The sequence below is a fragment of the Protopterus annectens genome, chromosome 17.part0, assembly GCF_019279795.1.
Source record: "Protopterus annectens isolate FY-2018-M chromosome 17.part0, PAN1.0, whole genome shotgun sequence".
In the NCBI taxonomy this organism is placed as follows: Eukaryota; Metazoa; Chordata; order Ceratodontiformes; family Protopteridae; genus Protopterus; species Protopterus annectens.
In genome coordinates, this window is record NC_056751.1 from 375,579,952 (window position 1) to 375,596,426 (window position 16,475).

A 16,475-nucleotide genomic window follows, 5' to 3' on the forward strand; every position below is an offset into this window, starting at 1 on the left:
GTAACATCACAAAAAATAAAATTATAGTCATGACATAAAACCTTTTCCCTCTTAAGGAGCCTTTTTGTCATCTTATTTAGTAAATCTCTCAAAATCAAATTGCATGTTAACCCATAAAGTAAACATAGGTCCATTGCTATGTGCCGCCTTTTTTTTTTTTTTGCTGTGTGCAGTACCCATAATTAAACCCCAGTCCATATATTGTTAAATTGACATGTCCTGAAAGTGAGTGGTGATGAAGTCCTTCTTATTACCTTCAACCTCTAACCCTACTGCGTCTTTAATGTATACTGTATACTTTCTGTTCATTTTAAGCTTCTTATAATTGGATGGAATTCAGTTATTCACTTTGCAAACTGAAATAAGTATTCATTTTGCCTGTATTGTATGTTTGTCCATACTGTGGCTCAAGGGTGGAGCTAGGCATGCTTAGAGTAATGAAGTGAGTACATTTCTATAAGCATCTCTCAGAAACTTTAGCTTAAAGAGCACAGAGTATTTACAGCTGTCTAATGTTTGCTACATACAGTTATGCAAAACATGTCTACCTGACAGCAGTGCAACTCTAAAAATTGATATTTTATGGTTATAAGTGGCAAAAATTGATAGTGATGTATTCCTTCCCAAAATGTGTGTGGAAACCATTTTGAAGGTTGAATATGTTCTTTTTAAATGATAACTAGGCGCTGGGCAGCAGCAGGAGGTGTGAGTATAAAATATAAATCTCAGGCTACACCCCTGGTTTGGCTTTTAGAGTGTTACATGATTTCCTAGTCTTAGCTACTGTTGTACTATAAATGTCAGCCTAAATTATTAAAATCAGGGTGTTCATCATTATTAATTTAGTTTTTCATAAACCTTGAAATTAAATCTTTACTGGATGATCATAAGAAAGATAACTCTCCAGATGTTATTTTCCATTAAATGTAATGAGAAGTAACATCTTCTCTGGCCTGTGATGAGTAAGAGACTTGAAGAATCAGCCTTTTAACAATAGTACAAGTCCTGTCCATCATTAGAGCCCTGAACAGGTGCTTAGTGCTTGGGTGCTGCTAATTAACATTAATTACATCTTGAAATGTTTGGAAGATTGGGGGAACAGTCGAGTTAGAGTGAAACAGTCTTATCATTTACATGTACCTCTTTGTGAGTGATGAAATAGACTACAGAGGAATAGTCCATAGTAAGACACTCTCTTTGATACTCAGAGTGTGTGAGGAGTAAAGGCGCTTTGATGAAGTTTCATGTAGTTTATTCAGTTAAGCAGGTAGATGATTGAGTGGTCTAGTTTAGATTTCAACAAGGCATCTTTATTCCTCCCACTGGGAGGGTACCAGAGAGAGACATAGTCTCCTAGATCTACTAGCTAAAGTTATTTTATCTGGACTACTCCTTTGTACTGTTCTTGTTAGTCCTGTCACCCTCTGAGTCACAGTTGGGATACCAGACTTGACTTGAGCTTTCTGGATTACCTCTGTCTTCTCTGTAAATGAAGAGGAGGTTGCCATGGACCTTCCAGAAAATACATCTGTATAACCGTTTCCCAAAAGGTTGTAACTTCCTGAGTGGAACTTGACAACTTCAAGTGAGTGTCTTTATGGTCTGAATCTGAGTATGGGACTCTGTTTAGCCCACATAACAATCATTCTTTTTCTTCTGATGACAGTGGCGATAAACTTTGCCCTTTTTCTTTTGCTTTCAGTAACCTTTGTTGGTGTCAGGAACTAGTCTTGGTGGTTTCAGTATAAAAGACGGACTGATACTGATTCATGCAGGGGACTGATGCAGGTTGTTGCTGAGCCAAAGTCACTTGCTGACTAATTGGAATATTTCTGGTGAAGCATTTATAGCAAAGGACAGGCTCAGGTAGAGCTGCTGTACTTCTGGAGGTCTGAGAAGGGAAAATTCCCTGTCAGGATTATGATGTCTGAGATTTTTCTCTGATAATATATTTTGTGTCAACTATGGTAATTACTACATATGTATTATATTTCTGATAGGGTTTGAAGTTGGTACTGATGTTGGTTCAATTTTAATTTTAACCATCTTATAACACATCAGTGGGTGATGTCTGGACAACTGTTTTCTTTATGTTTATTATTCACCCATTACATTGTTAGAAACTTTCCTGTGCATAGAAGACTAGTTTTTCTTGACTGCAAGAACTAAAGAGCATACATGCCTGTGCTGGCTTTATAAGGTCATCTCACACCACCTACACCAGTACCCTTTCAGGTGTGAGACTAGAATTAGCATTTGCAAGGAAAAAAATCCTTGGAATGCTTGGTGGATCTCAGAAGCTAAGTACACCTTAAAATTATGATTTCCAGTTATTGTGACCCTCCCCAGAGAAATATTTTAATATGCTTTTCTTGATTTGATATCCATAATTATAAATATGTTAGCAAATCATTTTAGTAACTTCTCCATAAAAATGTGTTAACCATGTATATGAATATATTGCTAGTATGTTTAGCATCCGTGAAGCAAAGTATAATTGAGATTGTATTTAACTGTAGGTCTTTATGTAATTAGATTATGAAAACTGAGTACATACTGAATGTACCAAGTATAAATCATAATTATAAATTACGTACATAGGTGTGAGAAGGAAAGTATTAGTCATTCATTGTGCATTACCTTTAAATGAATAAATAAAATATCAATGTATTCAATACTCTTGTCTAGTAAGTATATTCTTACCTTATGTTCAACAGCTACAAGTCGCTTTTCTTGTTCTTTAAAACCACTGACCATATTTAGCAAAGCCTCTACCCTGTTATGAAAGTTAATTCCATTAATTGTTATTGTACCTTATTTATAAAAAAATAAAAACTATCTACTTAACATGTTAAACATTTACTTTCTCTAGTGCATGCACACAAGACTTGATAGTGTTTGAGATACAGACTTACAAGGAGCCATTTGGTAGATGGATGGATAACAGCATTACTTTCTATTACTAAATATAAGCCACAGTGCCCTGCCTCTGTACAACCAAAGCCATGAGGGCTAACAGATACCGTAATTCTTATTATATCTAAAGTGAGCATCTTAAAGGGATGTAACACAAGTGAACAACTGTAAACTGTAGTATTTGTAAAATACCACTGATTACAAAGTGTTATGGTTCACTGGCCTCACTTACATTAAGGCTAGAGCTTATGCTTATTTTAAATGTACTTTGCAGATAAGATGAAGTAGTCAAAGCACATCTTTTCAGTGATGAAATGGTAGCACTATTCTAGTGAAATGGCTTACACACACTCACAAAGTATCCAAATGAAGTCTGAGGGGAATCAAAGATAAAACCACAGGGTGAAACTTATTTCACTTCATAGCATTAACCTCCGATGCTACGCTGTCAGAGCTTTTAATAATGTTGTCACATTTTAGCTTACATTCCACTTTAAAATTAGCTAATTAGGTAAGTAAGTAATTGATTTTTTTTTTATTTGGTAACCAGTTGAGTGAACTTATCATATGCAGTATAGTTAAGCTACTTAATGTTAAGCACAAGACTGTCAAATATTTCTATAGATCATTAACTATAAAGACAAAATCTTAAGATATGCAGGCTGCTATATAGCAAAATATAGGATTACTGAAAAAAAGCGTTACATACAGGTAAAACATAAGTACATTTAATATATAAACTTATTTATTTATTATTTGAAGGGAAATGTATGTATGGGGGAATTCCTTGTCTATAATAAGTCTTCTTGTACTTTTATTATTAAGCAGATGTTGCCTCCTACCATCCCTACCCTAGACAGTGGATGTATTTTTTAATAATATACATTCTTAATACTGAAGAAACACTCCAAAAATGAGAGTGCAAAAAAATGTCACCCAGACATCCTGAATAAAAAAAGATTTAATAAAATGTATAACTTACAGTGCTAGATATTTATACAAATTTTAATGTTAGCATATCTATTTAAATAAATAACATAAAACAAACAAATAATTGAAAATGTATGTTAATGTCTGCATGGCATCTGCCTGTCTATGCCTCTGGTTTTAACAACTCTGACCTGACATGAGGTTGGCTAGCTGGTCATTGGACAGGTTAGAAGCAATGACATATTGGCCATCTTTAGAAAGCTCAGAGCTAATGAGATGAGAGAAATGAAACCAGAGGTTTTGTTCTGGTGTATACATGCAGCCCTTTGGAGGTTTCCCATGGCCATGTTACAGTGAATATATTTAGGTAATTTTAAGAAGATAAGATATTGTGTCCAGCTTTGTGTTAGACATCACATACCAGGCTGTTACTAGGGGTGAGGTCTTTTGTTTATGAGGAAACACATGATTTCATAGGTTCAGGAAGCAGGGAGGGTAGGTTAACTGGGCAGCAGTTATTACTTTCTGTTTAGGTTTACAGTTGACACTTTTCAAATGCCAGTGCTTTGACACCATTGTTACTACCTTTTTCAAGGGGTGTGGTTATCCCACCCTTAAGATCATCTGTGACTCATATAATTGTATTTTAATTCCATAAGTGTTGGCCACTTATAAACCTGAGTGACTAGTTACTTTCACATCTTCCCACTGACATGCAGTTTCCTTTCCCTACTTTAACTAGGGCTGGTTTCCTTAGACTGCGTTTTAATCCTGACACTGTGGATTAAACACGTCAGTGTTCTCTGCAAGTGAAGTGCATTAATCTGCAAACACACAAAACTAAGCCTTAGAGCTTCCAAATATAAATTCCTCTTGTAACTTTGTCTCACTTTCAATATCAGTTCCTCTACTACTAATAGAAACAGTCTAGGGAAAAATGGGCATCTGTGTCTGGTTCCCCTCTTTATACCCCCTTTTGTGGCGCGTTCCCAACACTTTGAATTTGAGGTGGCTATATAATGTCTTCACCCAAGGTACAATTCCAGGGCCTAATCATCATCAGCCCCCTGTTTTCCCATTTTTCTACATGGGGTCAGGGTGTTGTGTTAGCTGTCGCCAGCTCTCAGTGCCACACTCCTGCCTTCATCAACACTCATGCCTGACTGTCGCAGATAATCTTTTGCACAATCCATCCACCTCTTTGCTGGACATCCTCACTTCCTCTTACCTTCTTCCTGTCTGTCCCAAATCTTCCTCACCAGATTGTCTTCTGCTTTTCTACACGTGCTCAAACCACTGTAATCTGTTCTCTTTGATCATTTCTGCAATTGGAGCTACTTTTGGCTTCTGGTCTTATATCCTCATTTCTTCTTCTGTCCCACAGTGTGCATCCTACCACATTTCTCAGGCACTTCATTTCCATCACCTCTAGCTTCTTCAACTGTTCTGCCTTTACTACCCAGGTTTCTGTACCATACAGTAGTACTGATCACACCACTGTCTTGTACACCTTACTTTTCAGCTTCTTTGGCATTCTTCTGTCATAGACTATACCTGATACTCTATGCCAGTTGGCTACAGCTGCTCTGATTCTAGCTTTGACCTCTTCATTCAGACTACCCATCTCCTCAACTACCCTCCCAGATACTTGAAGCTGTTTACCTGTTCCACTATCTTACCTTCTATCTTTATTCTCAGCTTCTTCTGATTTCCCCAATTTGCTGCCATTACCACTTTCTTATCTGTGCTTAGCTTCATCCCATGTGCTTTCAGATCTGCATTCCATTCTCCTATCCTTTGCTGAAGTTCTAGCTCAGGGTCTGCCTGTACTGCCACATCATCTGCATACAGCAGCTTTGTTGATCTGTTCCCTCCAACCTGTTTGCTAATGTAGTCCATCACCAATATGAACAGCAGTGGGCTCAGAGCTGAACCCTGATGTACACCCACTCCTATTGGGAACCCCTCTGTGAGGCCGAACACTGTTCGTACTCGAGTCATTGGGTACTTGTACATAGCCTGCACAAATTCTGCCAATGTTTCTTGGACTTCAAACCACCGCAGTACTGCCCAGATCAGCTTTCTTGGGACCTTGTCATATGCTTTATCCAAGTCTAGGAATGCCCAGTTGGACTCTCTCTCCTCGTCTCTAGCTTCTTCGCAAGTATCTGTCTCAATGCAAACTTCGGTTCAATTGTGCTGCATCCTGATCTGAATCCAAACTGCTCATCTCCCATCTTACATTCTACTACTCTGCGTATCCATTTATCAATCACCCTCTCCAGAACTTTTATGCAATGTGATAGGAGTTTGATGCCTCTGTACTGCCCACAGTTGTGGATGTCCCCTATGTTCTTGTACACTGGCACAAGTATGCTTATTCTCCAGTCATCTGGGACACACCTTTCTCTCCACACTGCTATTAGTACCCTCAGGAGCCATTTATCCTAATCTCACCCAGCATTTTTAGCATATCTGCTGTGACCTCATCTGAGCCTGCTTCTTTCCCTGACTTCATCTTCCTTAGTGCTGTTCTTACTTCTTTTAGGGTGGGCTCCTCTTCTCAATTCCAAAGCCTAATCATTATTGTTCTAATACCTCATATAAAAATGATCCATTTATCTGAGACAAAGGTGTTGGAGATGAGAAAAAAGTAATATATCCACCTGCAATTTATCTTGAAATGGTTTTAGAAAACTAGAGACAGTCCATCAGTTATTAATAGACTGTTGCCCATATGAAGCCACCCTACTCTTGGTTGCTGAGATATGGTAGTATCTCTTCTAGTCTGGAGGAAATAATTTTATTCAAAATTTTAACATCTGTGTTTAGCAAGAATGTTGGTATATTATAAGTCATACTGTAGTGTCTACTTTCACCTTAGGAATTACTGTAACTCTTCCAGACTACATTTAAGGGTGTTTTCCTAATACAGTAATAGAAATTTAGTAATGTTTGCCCCCTAGTCTTGCTTTATACCCCCACTTGTAAAACTCTTTAGGTAGTCCATCTGGAACTGATGTCTTATATTTTTTTAGTTTCTTTATTGTAGAACACGTCAAAGTCAGTAATGTTTTTATTTTAATAGGCTTGTTGTTCCAAGCTAATTATTTTTCTAGTTCCTGTCTCTGTTAACTAAATGGTTGGTCTCCTGTTCTCTTCTTCTTTATAAAGTATTTCCAAATACAGTTTGGAAGTGTTCCTAACAATTTCCCCCCATCATTTTCATCATTAAGCTAGGGATTCTGGACTCATTGTATCTACCACTCTTCTTGATCTTTCCAAGGCCTTTGATACTATATCCCATAACCTACTTCTTACGAAACTATCTAATCTAAACCTTTCTCTCACTTCACTCCACTGGTTTAACAGCTATCTCTCCAACAGACAACAAGCAGTCAAATGGAAAAAAGCCACTTCCTCCTTTCTAAATACCCCTACAGGTGTCCCACAAGGCTCCATCCTGGGCCCCCTTCTCTTCAATATTTTCATTAATGACTTTTATCACGCTATCCCTCAAGCTAATATTATTCAATATGCAGATGATTCCACAATCATCTGCACTGCCTCATCCATACCAACTCTACTAAAGCTTACCCAGGAAGCCTTCTCCACCACTGAAAATTGGATGAAAGACAACCATCTAGCCCTTAATGCTACTAAAACCAAACTCATGATATTTACCCCTTCAAAAAATACTAACATCGATCTTAAATCATTCTCCATCTATAGCCATAATAACATTCCCCTTGAGCTTGTATCAGAATCCAAACTATTGAACACAAATCACTGGAACCACCACGATGAGTAAAACGATAATTTAATAAAAAGAAGAGGAACAAGCGCTTTCACGCACCCAAACAAGTGCGCTTCATCAGGTTATAGTATACAGAGTTAATTCAACTACTTATATAGTATCAAACGCCCCAATTAACAACTAGTAATTGCAGAACAACAGTTCGTAATTACTTCAGCAAAGCCTGAGTGCATTTATAAAGATCACGCTTAAGTAAACATAACATATAAAAAACAAGTATAACATCACCAAATGTTATTTAAATCAATAATTAATTGAAATAAACAAACTATATATTTAGCAATTTAAAAAGTTTTTTTAAAAAACCAATTCATGCATAAGTAAGGGAATTCTCACTATTGCTTATTTCATAAGTCTTGAACTTACTAACACTTCTAAAACAACAGCCCCAATTCAAAACATGAATGGAGGGGGAAATACAAAAAACAGACCCACATTGTAGCCTCGTAATGGAGCCATCTATCCTAATACATTAAAGTCTAAGCCTCATGATAAAGAAAGAAGCAGCATTGTTAATGTAATCCTCAGAACATAAAAATGACAAGTATATATATCTAGCATGAAGACCACATCTAAGGTACATGTTTGGGAATCAAAACCCAAGAATAGAATACATACCAGAGTGCGGAAGAAAGAAAAGAAAAGGGGGGGGAGGGGGGAAGAGGAAGGAAGGGGAGGGAAGGGAGGGGGGGAGGGGCGGAAGGAAAAGAAAGATGGGAAATGAATAGAAAAGGGTGCATCAACAAAACCATCCAATTAATAACAACAGTGTAAGGCTAGTGCCAGGTATCACATTCAGACCAAAGGCCATGAATACCTTAACCAATGAAACCAAACTATTAGGAGTCCAAATCGATGACCAGTTTAAATTCCACTCCCATCTGCTAAAAAACATAAAAAAAACACACCAAAAACTTGGAATGCTCTACCGTCATAATCGCTTTCTTAGCCCAGCTACCAAAATTACACTCTCAACTACATTTCTCTTACCCTCCCTTCTCTATGGAGCACCCCTTCTCACTAACCTCCAATCTTCCCTCAAAACCAAACTATCCTCTTGTTACAATAAAATTGCCAAATTTGCCACTTCTAACAAATCATCTATACACCACTGTGAACCACTCCACCAACTAAAATGGTTAGAACTACCCAACTACCTCTCATATACCCAACTCACATATGCTCACAAACTGATTTTCCAGCCATCCCTCTGCCCCTCACTCTCTTCTACCTTTAAAATGCACCACACACAAAGACAGCTAAGATCAAACAATCAAAACCTCATAGAAATACACAGACCCCACCACCCTCCTGGACAAAACCTCCTGTCCTTCTCTCTAGCACGCTCATGGAACTCCCTTCCTCCCTCTATTCGTACTATCACAAGCCTCCCATCCTTCAAAAAATCACTCCACTCTTATCTATCTTCCTCATGGCAATGCTCCTGCTCTCACCCTTCATAACCTACTATTTCATCTTGTAACTCTTTCAGCTCTGACTACTAGGACTATACAAACACCAGGCAGCATATTTTTTTTTTAATTTGGTGTAACTCTTATTGCCTTGTTTCAGCTGTTTTCTGCACGATTTATTACATACATCGTACTATGTTTTACCCCATCAAATGTATATGTATTTCCCCTGTACTTGTTACTTTTCTCATGTTGAACCCCATGTAATGTCTATGTATATCCTCATTCTCTGTTAAATATGTATGTGGAGCTTTTCTCCCCAGGACTCCATTGAAAACGGGTTCTTGAGCCCAATGGACTATCCTGGTTAAACAAATGCAAATAAATAAATAAATAAATAAATACATTTTCACTCCTGAATCACCCATTATCTTGGAAATAAAGTTTGCCTCTGCTGTTTGTAGGCCAAGGCAATTACTTTAGCCTTTTGTTCCTCAAATAGCCACTAATACCACACTTTGCCACAATCTCAGCTTCTGATTGTCAGGTAGTACACTGCTATAATTCACACCTGTCCTTATCCATTTCAAGAAGGATTCTATCTGTGTTCAGTTGTGCCGGGATAAGGGATTTTTACAATGCTGCTAGGTTCTCCTTTTTCCTCTTGAAGTGTCTCATATTTTCCTATTCTTTTTGTCTTTAACAATGAAAGGGGCACATAACAACATGTTTCAGTATACTGAGAATGTTCATCTTATAAAAATTAGTGGGCATTAAAAGTGACATAATAATAGCAATCCTGATTAGTAGATCATTCTGTCCACCAAAAATGCAGTGTGATAATTCAGCCAGTCAATATCCACCATAAGAAAAAATGGGTAACAAGCAGTAAACATGAAGACAGTCATAAAACGAATGTCCAAAGTTCAATAACCTTCTCAGACAGACTCATAAAATCTGTATAGTGCCGTGCACCCATGCTCTCCCATACAGTTTGCAAGCACGGTCCAACCTGCATATCAAAACTCTTGTCCATCTGCTTAATGCGTGTCAAAGCTGAGATTAATGATTTCCTGTGTCCTCTCTTGGCTTAAATAAAGATCTATCTTGCTGTAATTTTTTGAGTTCTTTCTTGGACCAGCAGTATTCATCTAGTGAATATGAGTCATTTTTTTTTTACTGTAAATCCTCATCCTGTGCAGATTCAAAAGAAAAAGTAGTTTTTGTCTCTCATAGATAGTCTGAATGTCCCTTCTTTTGGTCTTGCCCCTGTTAACTTCAGCACAGGAAGCTTTTTATGTGTTAACAGAGCCGGTTGGCTGCCCTGTTCTTTCTCATAACACATGCCTTCTTGTATTTTGAGGTTTTGGTCCGTCTCTGTCAGACTCTATTCTTTTCTTCATTTTACTGGTTTCCCGCTCCATATCATTAAATGAGTTTATGCTCCACACCTTCTGTGAAGTACGGTTCTGTTTTTTTTTTTTAATTTTTTGTTTTCCCTCTTTAGAACACCTATGCAGCTGCTTTGTTCCTGGACTTCCAGAAAGCATTCTTATTCTCAGCTACTAAAACTGCTTAATAGTTAAGCCTGCCTGGAAAAACAAATTGATGAAAAAGGGCTGGAGAAAAATTCTCTACAAACTTAATCTTGCAGTGTTTCCATTTTTTTCATATGAGTTTTCTGCTCTGTGTAACTAATCATTCCCTTGTTTGGAAGGAAGCAAGTCCCATGAATTTATGGTTGGACCTGCCTGCATCCTGGTGCTTGTGATTGACTCAAATTCTGTCTAGTCTGTGAGACAGTGCTTATCACAGTTTTAAAATCTCTTTCATCCCAAATAGAGAAAATATTCTAATTCCTCTGTGGCAAGGATTTCTTGTATGCTAATAATGTGCACATTATTTTTTCTAGACCAATTATCTAAATCAACTATTTTCTGTTGCAGTTTTCCTAACTTTTCATCTAATTAGTTTTTATATCTTTAAATGCCATTGCCAGTGCTACCCACTGTCTCCACCAGGGGTGTGAACCTTTCCTCCAGTGCTAACATTCTCTCTGCTTCCAGTTTTTTTTTAACTGAAAAGCTAAGACATCCACAGGAAACTGGGAAAACTTGTCAGACGTAAGGTGCATTTTTCCCATATGGATTTACCATTTTAAACTGCTCAATGGATTCTGTAGCAATGATGAAGTATTTTAGGACTGAAATGTCAGCTGACTTGCTTACCAAAGTAATGAAATTATAAAATATAACTGGTCAGTGAGATCTAAGAGAGAACTTTGCTGCCATCTTGTCATAGAGTCAGCTGTAGTCCCCCACATATCACAGTTTCAATAGAAGATTGCCCACTAGGCTGCCGTAAATCATTTTTTGGCAGTTTTATCTCCAAGACAAGGATTTATTTTGCAGAAGTCCTTTGTGTTCTATGAAACCAGATCTTCCATAAGCAGTGCAGAAGATGCTTCATTTATGCCAAGGATACCATCCTGCTACCTGGCCTTGCCCATGGTACCAGTTCCACTTACCTCTGTTACTCCTCCTATTACGCATAGGACTATGAATTACTATGGGAGTAATACAGCAATAATGCTAGTATTCTAGTAGTATGTACTATTACATACTGTCTCTGAACTCCAATTGGTGTAATGCCTATTTGTATAGTAAGGTGTACACTGCTTTAAACAGGTTATGTTTAAGATGTTCATCGCATGCCTGGGATCTAAATTATCTCTACCTAAAAGAAGGACAGTACTCTACTGGCTTAGTAGTCAGGGGCAGAGTAATGTTATAAATATAGAAATATTAGTATTCTGGCAGTGACTGTGATTTACAGTACAGAAGCATGTTTGAAACAGTATGATGTAATATACAAGTCAACAAGCAGGAGAGGCTTTATGTAATATACAAGTCAACAAGCAGGAGAGGCTTTACTTTCACTATGTTGTGAGATGTTCTGGTGAGCAGCTTTTTTGCAAAGATTTTAGATCACCGTTCATTTGACTGCAATTAGTTGGATTTTATGAGCCAGCAGTGCACTTTTGTTGGGGTTTCCACTTTTCTCCACTGTAGTGTGAATATGGAGTTGGTATATCTAATTTAGAGATGTTGAGATCAAAGCCCTCTGCATGGGATACATGAGACTTGCACTTCTGCAGAAATATCTTTTCTATGCTTTTTTTTTTTTTTTGAGTTAAAGTTTTGCATCTTGAAAAGCTGATAAACTGTAACTTGTTGTCTGAGAGTGCCAATTAAACAAAGGGAAACGTGGAAGAGTCACACACATATTTACATACAGAAAATCAAAACAAGTTTTCAGTTAGTCCAACACTACCAGCATAGACTATAACAAACAGTTATCTTGCATCAGATACCAAACAATTATTAAAATCTACAGTGGTTTAATATATATATATATATATATATATATATATATATATATATATATATAAATGGGTCTACTTCAGAAGTCTGAAAAAATAAAAGACTGAATCTCAAAATACTGAATGATGGATTTTGCCCCTTTTCCACTGTTGTATGATCTTGGAGTTGGTACATATAATTAGCAGGGGGTGTGGGGGAGTGCAGCCTCCCACATGAGGGGTGCAGGGGGGGGCCTTCCCCCTGCATTACAAATGTTTTCAGTATTTTGAGATTCCGTCTTTTGTTTTTTCAGTCTTCTGAAGTAGACGCAGATATTTATAAAAACTTGTAATCCACTACACTATTTAAAACACTCATTTTAGAGTATAGCTATTTTCTTACTATGTAAGCAAATGCCAGGTTATGACATAAAATGCTGCAAATTTTAGGAAAAGCCTGTTGCCCCATTCAAGATGGGTTCTACTATGAAACAATGACTTCCTGAATGATGACAAAAGAATGAAAAAAATGCTGAAAGCAAAAGGGTGAATACCTTTTTTAGTCATATTTTTGTAGGGGCAAGCCCCCCATACCTCTCAGTATGGGGGGCAAGCTTTCTGAACATATACATGTCAAGTCCATGGCTGTACCAACTCAAAAAAGGGAAAAATCTTCCAGACTAACTAAATCATTGCCAGCAAACACACAGATGCCCCACAGACAATGATTTCCTATGGGAAACAGCATCTGGCATTATGTGGTTCTTTTTCTTTAGTGTGCTACTGACAGTAGAGCTATTTTGCCTCAAGCATGTGTAGGGGAACCTTCAAGACGTGTGCTCATTTCAATTTCTGATATGGATATATGTAAGGTTCTTCAGTATATACATACATATATATATATATATATATATATATATATATATATATATATATATATCTAGGAAAATATGACGAGTATTTTGGGACACACAAGGGGATACGCATTAGAGGATGCAACAGACCACCTTCCTTTAGAACTGCTCATACCAACACAAAGGTTGGATTAAGTTTCATGTGTTCTAGCCTTATACCAAAGTTCTGGAACTTCTGTTTTGTCCAAGACACAAGATAGCTGAAAAAAGGAGTTGATACAAGCTAAATCTAATATGCAAACAAAAAAAAATGTATCAAAAGCAGTTCATAAGGGGCAAACCAATCTTTGAATCCGAAATATATACAAAAATGAAAACGTGACTAAACTCGCACAGCAAACTGAACCTGTACTGCATAACCAATAGAGAGAGTTGCACTGCAAAAACTGCTTCCTGAAGTGATTAAGCAGTTGCATGGTTTAAAAGCACATGGTACTTTAGTATTAAAATGATTCCCTGTTTTATAAATTAAAACAAAGATTTTTTGGAATGAATTTGTCTAAACTAGACAGAGGTTGATGTGGTCCTCAGGTACACTGCTAGAATGTTTAAATACATTGCAGTGCTTGGGCAAGGAACCAGTATTATCTTTTTTCAATACAACACATTCACTCACACCATAGTTTCAATAAACTTTTAAAAATTGCATACCAGTGCAGTGTAGCCATACAACAATGCCTACAATTAATGACAACTCACATAAAACTACAGCGGAGGCTTGCTCAATATTCTCATTCTCTTTCCACAAAAAAAAAAAAAAGTTTAAACCTAATGATACTAAATTGTCATCATTCAGTGGTGCATTTCCTATCCAAATGTAACATATACTGACAGAGCACTTAGAAGAACATTATGCATGAACAAGATATATTGAATTTATAATGTTTATCTTCTTGTCAATATGGCTCCTGTATGGCATACACACGTTGATAATCACTTATATTGAACTATGGTTCTTGATTATATTTTAGGTAGAAATGCATCATGTTAAATATTTTTCTAATATCTCAAACTGATCTTGCTTCGTTTCCAAAATACAAACATCATTTCCACGTGAGAAACACACACATCATCAAAACCAGATAACATTCCTTCCCTTTCATCATTATATCTATTTTTAATAATAATTAGTATTGTTCTTTTTCTAGACACCAGAATTACGTACCTAGATTAGGCCAAATAAGACTTGGCATATTACTGGTAACACATGGGTAGAACAAAACCAAAGCTGGTCACTCATGAATCTCCCCTAACTCATCCATCCCATACTCACTATATAACCAATCAGCTGTACCAGTCTAGTAAATAACCCTCTTTACATGTATCACAATACTTAGCTCTCAGGCAGCAGTTCATCCATACTATAACCCAAAGACTCAAGTGGTAGGTAATCTGGACACCATTCCATCCACAACAAACACTTCTCTTTCCAACTAGTTATTGACTTTATAAACATAGGATACAATGGAAACCTAAAGTTTGCGTACACTGTTGACAAATATTTTTAATAGATTTGCATAGATAAGTAATTAAATAACCTACAATAATAGTAATTAAATAACCTAAAATAATAAAAAAGCTCACTGAATATGGCATAGAATGAATAAATACCTCCTTTATCCAGTATTCCACATTAAGCACCACTACCTTTAATGCCACTGATATAGGAACCCACTGCCCACTTCATAAAATAATAAAACTTGCATTTTACAGTTGAAGAGCTTTACCTCCAAAGTGGGGAAGAATCTCCTATATTCCCTAAACCAAACAACATTAAGCTATAGAATACATGTCACAACAAGTGTCATCTCTGAGTAATGTTTTATTACTACAGCCTTTTGACTGCAAAAAGTACAGGGTCTGAGTCCAGCTAACCATAATAACTTGAAAAGATCCTAAGACAACACCCTCTTCAATTATGGAAAGATGTAATAGTCTTTCATGTCCCCCCATGCACCACTCAGGGTACCTTCAGTCATTTAAGTATACGTCATATGCTTCTCTGAACCCTTACTGTCTAGAAGTCTAAATTGTCAGGCCATAACGTAGCTGTTTATGAGAATATCAATATTTGTCACATAGGTTCATTAGGTATGTACTAGACTAATGGCCCTGGAGCCTTTACAAGCCTAGCCCCAAAAAAATTGCCCAGGCACCTTGCCATCCGATGTTAGTTCACAGTGCCCATATCCAGTAGTGCAACTGGAATGATCCCTGGAGTGTAGTTTCTGTTACCCATCCACTGGTGCTCTGCTTGACATGAATGGGAAGCTTATTCAAGAGTATGGGCAGTCTTTGGGAGATGAACCTGTCCCTCCAGCATGTTCTGTTAATTGTGATAATGAGGTTGTGATCTCTGGAGCATGTGGCATGAGGGGATTGGGGTTTGTTTTGGTGTAGCATTTCAAGTAGGGCTGGGTCAGACATGACTTTGTAAGTCAAGCAGAGATCACATCTAAGAAGATGATAAGAGACTGAGAACAGCTGAAGTTTCTTGAGTCTTTCCATGTAGGATGTGTGTTTAAAGCCTAGGATTCTTTTTGTGAGGTACTTTTGTGGCCTCTCCAGCTGTTGTAGGTGTCTGGTCAGGTACACGCCAAACAGAGGATGACCTCTTTCTTTCTAGATGCAAAACCTTTGGTTATAAGATGTGCCACATAGAAGGGCTTTCTGACCACAGTGGCAATGAGGGGGTCGAAGGTGAGGTGGCTGTCAACCTGGGTGCCTAGATCTCTTATGGCCCCTTCAGTGTTCAAGTGGGCTCTCATCAACATGGTAATTTGTGGGAACTGAGTTTTTTCCAAAGGGGAAGATAACACATTTTTTTGGCATTAAGCTTTAGTCATTGGTCTCAGAGAGGCACTTTTGTAGGATGTCTGCATCACTTGGGGAGTTGATAATGATTCCTAGCTTGCAGTCATCAGTGAATTTGGTCAGCCAGAGTCCTTCTGTGTTGGCCTGGACTTCTGAGACGTAGATGCCAAACAGGAGAGGGCCCAGGACCGGGCCCTGTGGGACTCCACTCGTGACTGATTGACAGTCTGAATTGGAATCCGCAACTGTCACTCTGTGGGCCTGTCTGTGAGCCAATTTGCAACCCACATAGTGAAGTAAGGACTGATGCC

The 16,475-nt window shown here is 37.6% G+C and overlaps 1 protein-coding gene across 1 annotated transcript in view; it reads right to left on the minus strand.

Moving 5' to 3' along the window:
• TRPM5 (transient receptor potential cation channel subfamily M member 5) overlaps positions 1–16,475 on the minus strand; it is a 749,498-nt gene that overhangs the window by 36,053 nt on the left and 696,970 nt on the right. Inside the window, exon 23 of the mRNA XM_044058928.1 lies at positions 2,704–2,776. Within this exon, the coding sequence (XP_043914863.1) occupies positions 2,704–2,776 (73 nt within the window). The remainder of the gene's footprint in view (positions 1–2,703; positions 2,777–16,475) is intronic.